General features: G+C 54.7%; 1 protein-coding gene across 1 annotated transcript; it reads right to left on the minus strand.

The window, feature by feature from the left end:
* Nucleotides 1-443: 443 nt before the first annotated feature.
* Nucleotides 444-9,608, minus strand: MLN (motilin). Its single transcript, NM_001313806.1, is given in 5 exon segments — nt 444-597; nt 1,399-1,507; nt 4,928-5,044; nt 6,882-7,005; nt 9,577-9,608. Coding segments are annotated over 4 exon segments (351 nt in total). The 5' UTR covers nt 6,999-7,005; nt 9,577-9,608; the 3' UTR covers nt 444-589.
* Nucleotides 9,609-9,995: the final 387 nt, after the last annotated feature.

Raw genomic sequence — 9,995 nt, forward strand, 5'->3', positions numbered from 1 at the left:
CCCCCCCCCCAATCTCAGGGCACGCATTACCACCTTGCTTTTACAAAGGCTCATTGAGGTTAAAGGGCTAGCTGGAAGTTACTTGGCAAGGGGTTGAGTGCAGAAGACTGACAAGGTCTAGCCCATTAGACCTCGAGCTTGCCAATAAACAGAAAGTAGACCAGGATTCAGGAGACCTGGATTCCAGTCCTTGCTCTGCCACTGACTGGTGTGTGGGCAGAAACTGCTCTTTCCTCATTGGCACGAATCTTCCAGTTCTGTGGGTCTGACTTAATATTTGAACATAGAATTGATCGAAGGCAGATGTTTTGCTACTGTATGTACCGCCATTTATGGCCAACTCCCTCTGAGCTTTATTTCCGCCCCCCTTTATGGAGTGACTTAAAGCTGACCTTTAAAAATTAAAATATTAAATAAAAAGAGTCATTTCTGTATATTTCCTGCTTTATTTGCTGGAGGGGGGCTTGCTTGGGAGAGAATATTTTCCTTCGGAGCCTGGCTGTCGGGCATGCAGATTTTGGGGCCTGCCTCGGATGGGAAGCAGGCTCCTGGTGTCATCCACCTTTTCTGCCGCTGGAGAAGCAGGTTGTCACTTGTCTGCTGGGGAAAAGAAGAGGAGGTTTGCAGCTCAGTGACAGCAGTTCCACTTATGAAACTGACTTCTAAACCTGCCTGCTGACCAAAGGGAGAAGGGGCCCGAGGTGGGAGGGGTGAGGGGAGTGGGGGGATTGGTCAGGCATCTGGAAGCTCTGCAACTAGGTTTCTCTGTAGCCTGGGGCAAGTCATTTAACCTCGTTCTTCCACCTTGAACACTTTCTCCCCCCCTCTCTCCTCCCCTCCTGGAGACTAGGAGAAGTAATCAGTGGCTGTTTGTGAGACAAGTCCTAGCTTGACCCAAGTTACTTGGGCAGACCTTGACCTGGGCGAGGGCCAAGTGGAGCTCAGGACTTGCATCTGTAAAACAGATCAAGAAAATGCAGACCTTTGTGGTTGGCCAGTTCCAGAGTTTCTTTTAGAAAATGCAGACCTTTGTGGTTGGCCAGTTCCAGAGTTTCTTTTAGAGGAACGGCCCAGCCTTGGTAGTGTTTTGGGAAGGAGCGAACATTTCTGGAGCAGAGGGAGGGTTGGGTGTGTTGTGGTCTGCTCCGCCAGAGGGCATTTGGGAAAGGGGGCTGAGCCTTCAGGGCAGGACCTTGAAATGCCCCTGGCTGGGGAATTGCTCAATGATTAGGCTCTCCTCAGAGACGGGTCCCTTTCCCCAGAAGACAGCTTCATATTCTCAAGTGCAAGGCACAAAAACAAATCGTCATCCGCACACCGTGCTCAGGTGCACTCCCAGAATATTGACACAGGATGGCTGAGGCCAGGTCCCAGGTGCAGGGCCCTGCCTTCCCGTACCGTTCTGGGGGGTCAGCAGCACCTCACTCAGCAGCTCTTCCAGGGCGGCCCAGTACTTTTCCAGCTGCCTGGAGTTCATCTTCATTCCAATTTCCACAGGAGCAGTCAACTGTGAAATAAGGTAGAGTTAACAAGGAGGAAGAGACGCGGAGAGCGCCATTAACCCCTGGGTGCCTTACAGGTGGCGGGAGGGACTGCTCAGCTGTGGCCCCGCTGTTCCTGATCCTCCTTGGACTTCCAGGCCGGCCAGGGAATTGTGGCACCTCCTCCCCTGCACTCGAGGTCGGGGGCTGGATCTGGAAGTCGCACAAGACTTGGCTGGGAGGAGGATCCACAAAGTTCCCTACTGGGGAAGCTGGGATGGAGGGGAGCAGTGGGCAGGAAATGCCTTGGCTTTTCAGGTGGGAGGAAACTCTCCCTCCCCCTCTGCCTGAATAATGACAGCCAACGCCTGGAGCCTTAGAGCTGGGAGTCCTTCCGGAAGCTTTATGTATAAGAAGCCTCTTAGTAACCCTATGAGGTAGGGACGATTAGGGTCTCCGTTTCGCAGATGAGGAAGCTGAGGAAAAAGACGTAGAGTAACTTGCTCAAAGCCACACAGGTGCTAAGTGGCAGAGGGAAAAGGTGTCAATCCCAGGGGGCCTGATTCTAGCCAGCAGGCGAGACTTTCTCTAGCCCTATGGGGACACAATAGAGACCCCAGAGGAGCCGTCAGGAGAGGCTCCCCACCAAGAGAGGTGGGTGTGGCCCAGCTGGGGGGGGGGGTGTGTGTGCTGACCAATCTTGCCGTCACCCCAGAGCTTCCTGGCTCAGTGATCTTGGTTCCCACGCCAGCCGGCAGACGGACAGAAGACCGGGGACTCCCTGCCTGTCTGGAGAGCTGTACGCAGGATTTCCCAGGGGCTCCCTGGCGGTGGAAAACAGGCTGGGGCCTCCCGAAGGGCCACACGGAGGGAAGGTCACTGTGGGTCCGGCTCCAGCCCGACCCACGCCATCCCCTTGCCGTGCTACGCCTTTCTCTCCGACATCAGTGTCCTTAAAGTCAGGAGGCTGGACAGAATGATCCAGAAAGGACCTCCTGACCCATGTGTCCTGGTCTAGGCAGCTGGGAACAGCCTCCCCAAGATGTCCCACAGGATGTAACTCGTGCCTTACACTGCCAGGGGTGCCGGCATTGGGCAGCTCCGACTGAGCTCCCCTTTGCCACCTGAACCAGTCACTCCCAGTTCCTCCTGAGAGCCCAAGGAGCATGTGGGAGAGGAAGGCACACTGCCCTAACCCCGTCGCCCGGTGTGGTGACAGCCCCGAGGTCCCTCTCTGGGCCGTGATTGACCTCCCTGTTTGTGGTCACAGGCTGTGACAACCGGCCAGGGTGGAAGGATCCGTGGCCGGTGGCTGGCGGGAGGCGGAGGACCTGGAGTGCAGCAGCTCAGTTTCACCCTGACTACTGTGTGACCTTGGCGAGGCCCTCACTCACTCTACTTATCAGTCTCCCCACCTCCCAGGCCCCTGGGAGTGTCCCCCGCTCAGGTCCAGCAGCGCCTTCCTTCTCCATCCACACTCACCTCTTCTAGGATCTCACCCAGTCCTGGCTTGAAATTCCAGCAAATTGCTGATGCCTCCCACGTGGATGTGTCCAGCCCTGAGCTCTCCTATGTCCACCTGCCCGTCCCATGCCTCCACCTGGAGGCATCTTACAGTTCACAGATCCTGTTCCACTCGACCTTCCTCCCGGCCTCCTGTGGCCAATCGTAGGGTTAACTGTCTCCATGAGTGGCAAATCCATCCTTCTAGGTCTTCTGGCCCATGAAGTCCATGTTTCTTTTCTTTTTCTCTATAGCCTAAATTCATAGCAAACCCTGAGGGCCTCTAACTCTAAAATATTTCCGGAACCTGACCACTCTGCTCTGCCTCCACCATGACCACCCTGGGCTGTTGGATGCTGCAGCAGCTCCTTAGGGGTCCCCCTAATCCTGCCTTTGCCCCTTCAGGCTGTTCTCAACACAGAAGCTAGCGAGACCTTTTTTTTTCTCCGTAAAGTAGGCTCCATGACCAGCATGGAGCCCAATGTGGGGCTTGAACTCACCACCCTGAGATCAAGACCTGAGCTGAGATCAAGAGTCAGATGCTTAACCGACTGAGCCACCCAGATCAGATGCCCCTGGGGAAACTCTTTTAAAATATAAATCTGATCATGTCCCTTCTCTGCTCCAAAGCCCTCAATGGCTCCCACGTCAGCAGAATGAACGCAAAGTCCAAACAATAGCCTACAGAGTCCACTGTCTGGTCTCACCTCCCACTTTTTCTGACTCCCTCTGCTCCAGCCACTCCAACCTCCTCACTGTTCCTTCCTCACTGTTCCTGGGATGCACCAGGTCTACCCCTGCCTCAGGGCCTTTGCCCTGGCTGTTCCTGCTGCCTGGAATGCTCTTCCCCCAGACATTTTTATGGTTCAGTGCCTCACTGTCTCCAGGCCTCTGTGCTAATGCCATGCACTCATGAAGCCTGCTCTGACCACCCTATTTAAATCACAACTCATCCATCTCCATTCTCTGCTTTACTCTCTTCCATGGCACTACTGGCCACACCGTGAAGGTTGCTTATTTATCCTGTGTGTAGTCTGTTGCCGGTCCTTCTGGTATCTCGTTTCCGGTCCCCCACTCGAGTGTGAGCTCCACGAGCTTGGAGGATTTACCTGTTTTGTTCACCACTTTATTCCCAGGGCCCAGAACCATGCTTTGCACTTAGAGCTTGGGAACTATTTGTCGCCTGAATAAGTGAGTTTGTGAAATTAAAGAGGTGCCCTGGACAAACTCAAGGCTCACTCTGACCGCTGCAATCTGTGCTATCAGCACTCAGCACTGACCCGGGGGCTGGGGGCTGACCCTGTAGTTGTCTCCTAGGTTCCTTGCTAGGGGGAGGAACTGGCACCCTCGTCATCTGTCCCCTGAGGACGACAGCTGCATCCTGACTGATCTCCTGCCTCCACTTGTGCTGTCCAGGATCTTTCAAAGTCAGATCCGGTGACTTCCCTGCTTTGAACCCCAGGTGACCTTCCAGACATCTAGCCTGGACACCAGGCCCTGCCAACCTCTTGTTCTCTCCCGGTGCACCCTCGCCTCGAGGACCTTGCACCTTCAGTGTGCTTCCTGAGCAGGGCCTTTGCACTCACCTTTCCTTCCTTCTGGAATGTTCTTGCTCTAGCTCTTTAGCTCTTTGTATGAGAGGCTCCTTCTCATCATTCTGGTTTCAAATCAAATAAGTGTCACCTCTTCTGAAAGGCCTTCCCCGACCCCTCCCCCAGCCAAAGGAATGGCCCCGAGGCCCATCCCATCATGCTCTATCCTACCTCCTATGTGGTGCCTGAAATGGTTCCTTGTCTCATTGTTGGTGTCTGTCTCCCTTTCTTCTAGGATGGAGCTTGTTGCCAGAATGTCTAGTTCGCTGCCGTATCCTAGCATAATCTGTGGCTGGCCGGGGGAGCCATTCCCCAGCGAGGTTTCTCTGCATCGCCCCCCTGCCTGCTCACCTTGATAACTTGGTTTTCTTCTTCCTCTGTGGGCTCCACAGAGTCCAGAGGCCCCACTTCCTCAGACTTCTTCTGTAAGATCAAGGACTTCTTTTGCCCTTTGTTGCGCTCCTTTTCCTAAGGGCAGAGCACAAAGTCGCACAAAACCAAGGTCTCTCCGCTGCCTGTCTGTGCCCAGGGTGCCAAGCAGCCTGGCTTCCCACAGGCCAAAAGAATCCCTCCTCCCCAGGTGCCTCTACACAAGGGGTCCCCCAAACCCAAAGGCTCACAGAACCATCCACCAACAGATCAACTCGCAGAAGATTCCATTCCTTTGTCGCTCAAACACTGCACCCAGATTGTTACTGTTAATTAAGTTAAAATATTGAAAATAATGGTTGCCCTTCATACATATTAAGTGTGGAAATATGTTTTTCTTAGCAGAGAGCCTATAAAAGCAGTGGCAAGACAGCCTAGCCTGCGAGGGCACCATGGGGTGGCCCAGAAACCGGAGTCTCTGGGAGGTGATTTATAAGAGGCGAGACAGGGAGATGAATTATGGTGGAAGGAGTTTGCAGCTTCTTCATAAAAATCCTGGTGCTTGGCAATTATGAGGCGCAAAACCAGAGGGCGGATTAATGCAAAGTGTCCTTTGGTTGCCATTTTGCTAGTTTATGTTCTATCGAGTTTGACTGTTTCTGCCCAGCCCCAAATCTTATGTGGCGTCCTGCTTGCCGGGTCCCAGGGCACTGAAATCAGAGGCACCTCAGTCCTTTGGTTTCTTTAATGGCACCCTTGGGATTCAGCTCCAGGCCTTGCCTGAGACATGGTGATTCTAGAGCAATCAGCTGTCTCTTCTGGGGAGGAAGCCAGTGGTGGAGAAAGTGTGTTTAGGGAGCCTGCCGCATCTCTTCTGGATTTCCATGGGTACCCCTGAAGAAGGGGGGCTGGGGCCAGCCTTGGCTCTGCAAAGGACCCGGGCCACTGGGCCTGTGGCAGCCTGCCCCAGACAGAGCATGTGGGTCCAGAGGCCACGTGACCAACCAGAGAACCGATTCATGTCTCTCTGTCCCTATTAGAGCCTTGATCTCAGACTGGAGGGATGTGGAAGTCCCATTTCATCATCTCCTTGGGTTAGAGAGAAACGAATGACTGCACAAGATACTCAGAACCCCTTGACATCTAAAGTAAAGGGCACGAGGAGCCAGGTCTGGCGGCCCACTTTTCCGGAGGCCCCACTGCCTGGGTTCTGTTAAGCCTGCCCTGTTTTCTTCTGGGTTCTTAAGTGACAGCAGCTCGGGTGAGCCTTCCACGAGCAGCATCTTCTTTCCCACTCTGGGCATTTGCTCCCACAGCATCCCCTCCTTCTCTCTGAAGACCCCCAGCTCGGCTCACCCTTCCCCTGTAGGCTTCTGACCCATGCCAGCCCGTGAAGACCTCGCCCTCCATGGAGCTCAGCACTCACCATCAGTGGCGCTTGCTGGGCAATTAATCATGTCCTGTCTCGTGCCATCTTCCTTGTTTTCTATCTTAGTGAATTTTTCATATGTTTGTACCTTGGCTCCTAAGCCTCCTCCTTGAAGACAGAGGTTCCTCAGATCTCCTTGTATGCCTGGCCTCTCACCCAGGGTGGCCCTTTGTACTGCAGAGATGCTCAGCAAATGTTTATTGGTTTGTTAATTGAAAATCTCTCCCGAAGGCCAGGCAGGGGTGGGAAAAGGTGTCGCTTGTGGGAGCCGCTGTCACTTTTGAGTGGTGTTAGGGAGGAGTGAAGGTAGAGGAGCGGCAGCTGGAGTTTGGGGTGAGCTTGGGTCCAGGTCTTCCATGCTGTCCTCAACATGGCTGGCATAGCTGATTAAATGTGGGCTTATCGAAGGGACACTTGTCCCTTAGACTGAGGCCACCTCAGTGCTGAATAAGGTTCTGAGTCACCTGGGCTACACGGGGGAACCAGGCAGCCTGGGGGATTTCCTACCCGAATCTTCTGGAGCTCACTGTGGGTGAAGATGGGAACGAAGGCTTCTGTCTGGGAGGCCAGCATGGCAGCCACGTGCACCACCAGCAGAGCAGCCACGGCCTTTCGGGACACCATCCTAGGGCTGGACAGTGACAAGAAGCTCCGTCATTGGGTTCAGGTGCACACCCTGCCTGCAGCTGTGACCTGGAGCGAGCCGCCGAGCCTCTCCTGATGTGGATAGGCTGCGGGGCTTTACTGGAGTTCAGAGCCCCTTCTGTGCCAGAGCCAGGGGAGGTGAGCGAGCACCCGGGAGAGGCGGCCTGGGCCCTGCCACTGGCTGGGTGAGAAGTGTTCTACATGTTGGGCCCCCTCTTTGTTACAGGTCAGGTCTTCCAAGGCCAGCAGGGCTCCTGAAGTGGGAAGGACTCCATGTTTCAGAAGAAAGACTAGATTATCCACAGAATTGTGCCCCAATTGAGCCCTTCTGCTCCCTGGGCTGATCGGGATGACAAAAGAGATGGACGCAGGCTCAGATGACCCTGGCTGTCCCCGAGAGCACCAGATAAGGACACTGGGTCTGGAAAGAAAGGGGCTGGAAACTTCTCCCCAGATGGAGGCAGAGTCAAATGGAAAGTTCCAGGAGGAAACAGCACCCAAGAGCTGGAAGCAGGGTCTCTACCCCTATGGGGGCCAGCCCTGGGTCTGGAACAAGATTCTCCTGAGCTCCAGCTAGCTGCATGTTGGTCTAGAAAGAGGGAGTGCATCCTTTCCCTGCGCCCACTCCCTGCACAGCTGAGAATGCCACCAGTGCTGGGGGTGCCTGCGTGCATGCATGGGGCCTCCTGTGTCTCAGGAAGTGGGAATGTCTGGAATGTGGATAGAAAGGTGGGCTGTGGACCCCTGCCGGGGAACAGAAGGGGGTGGTGACCCCAGGAGTGCAAAAGCTTAAAAAATAGGCTCAGTTGGGCCGAATTTGGGCTGGTCAGGATGGTCCTGTGGTGGGGGTTGGGGGAGGAGGGTACTGCCCACTGGGTGCCTGTCTCAGTTGATTCCTTACCCTGGTGCATGGAGTCCTCTTCCAAGCCCTGTCCCACACCATCCTTGCCCTCACCTGGGAGCAGGTGCAATCTGGGGAGGGGAGGAGACCTAGACAGGCGAAGGGGACTCATTCAGAGATGGTAGGGGCTGGAAGTCTGGCCTTCTGAGGCCTGCTGCTCGGCCCTGCACCCCACTCTGCATTGCCTCTGCACGCAGAAGGCGGGGAAGGGCATGGCTGGGGCAGCCTGTTGAATACTATTGGAGCACCCACATTCCTGTGGCGAGTGGGCTGCTGAGCGCAGGGCCAGGCACCAGAGCAAGGAGGGGAGGCCAGGGGCAGCCCTGCCGTGGCAGGAGTGGGGTGACTAAAAGGTTGCAGAGGAAGAGCTTCAGAGGAGTCAGCTCGGGGCTCCCACAGCCATGGGGCAGCCTGGATTCTGTTAATAGGAGAGGGTCCTGCCCTGGACTAGCCTCCAAGCTTCTCATAGGTCCAACCCCAGTTACCCCTGTGGAGAGAATCTTCCAAGGCTGTGGGCTTGCAATCGGCCTCTCCTCTGAGACCCTTCTCCTGGGTCATCTGAAGCCACCTCTACTAAGCACCTCCCTAAGTCCCCTCCCTTTGCCTTCTTTCGATCCTTCCATCCCCATCCTACTTTTTCTCTCCATCTGGCTAATACTCCATGAGAAAGCATATGAGAGCATGACAGCCAAAGCTTCTCATGCCAGCTACATATGATTTCCTAGTAAGGTCAGAAGACTGCCCTCCCTCTGAAGACCACCTCTCGGGAAGCCAAGACCCTGTCCAGGAGCCCAGGAGGATCTGGAACAGAACAGAGGATGGGCGGAGTGGAGGGCTCCCGATCATGATTCCCCCTCCTGTTCCTGTCTTTTCCTTGTGGAGTCTGTGGGGCCCCGATTTCCCTCCCAGTGGAGATGGATGTGTCACATTTATGGCATCCCATTTCCTTCATGGAGATGCTATAGAGCCCTTTTCATTCTGATGTTCAGATTTAATTCACTTCATAAGAATCAATAAAAACTTTAAATAAAAAAAAGGCAAAATCCAATTGCTGCTCATTTTCTTGATCCAACTGGCAGTTGGCATGTCACCTACATTCATTTGTGTGCCTGGGAGCTCAGAGTGGGAGAGCTTTTCACTGTACGATGAGATACTGACTTCCTTTTCTATCTCCAGGGATGGGGCTCCAGCCTTCAAGCCATCAGCTCTGGATGGGGGGGCGCCTGCCCCCTCCCTCCTCTCCCACAGTAGCACAGGCTCCCTAGGCACCAGCTTAACTGCTAACTTTCCAGAGAGAAGCCTCCGTGCCGAATAGGGTCCTGTGTCCATGCTGGGCTCTGGCTTGGGTTCCTGGCCTGTAGTCAATGGCACCATGCACCCCAGACAGCCTCTCCTTTGCCAGAATTGTACCCACCGCTCCTCCATCCAGCTTCTGTGCCCAGGGAAGTCCTGCTTTTGCTCACACTCTGTGTGGCTTTAACCTGCTCCTCTGGAAATCAGCTCAGCACTTTCAGCCTTAGCCTAGCTAAGTATTTGAAGGTGGCTGAGGGGCATAGATGTGATCTCTGGACTGGGCTGGGCTGGCTCTGGTCACATCACTGTTCTGTCCTGGGTCTTATGCTAACCGCCCCCTCACCCCCTTCTGTGGCTACTCACAGCAGCACGTCGGAGCAGGGCTGGCGGAGGTGATCTCTGCTGTCCTCTGCTCTCTGGCAGATCTGACCGGTCTTTATATCTGGTGACTGGCTGGTCTGATGGGCCCTCGGGCCCTCCCTTAGGAGCCCGTTAACCTTTGGCCACCCCTTGGGGGCTTTGGGTGGAGAGCCTGGATTCTTGAAGCTCATGGAAACAACGGGCAGGACCTGCCACGCCGTGGACTTCTGGGGCTTTCCTGGAAGGCCTCTGCCTCGGACAACAGTCCAGGTTTGGTGGAGGCCAACTCCCACCCAGATGGCACTTTGTGGGCCACTTAGAACTCAGCTGCCACTCAGAGGGTCATTTTAACAAAAGCCCTTTCTTTTTTGTTACTTAAATATATGATGTTGTTGAGCGGCTCTGGACCAGCTCTTTAGTGA

Source organism: Canis lupus, chromosome 12 (assembly GCF_011100685.1).
Source record: "Canis lupus familiaris isolate Mischka breed German Shepherd chromosome 12, alternate assembly UU_Cfam_GSD_1.0, whole genome shotgun sequence".
NCBI classification, from domain to species: domain Eukaryota; kingdom Metazoa; phylum Chordata; class Mammalia; order Carnivora; family Canidae; genus Canis; species Canis lupus.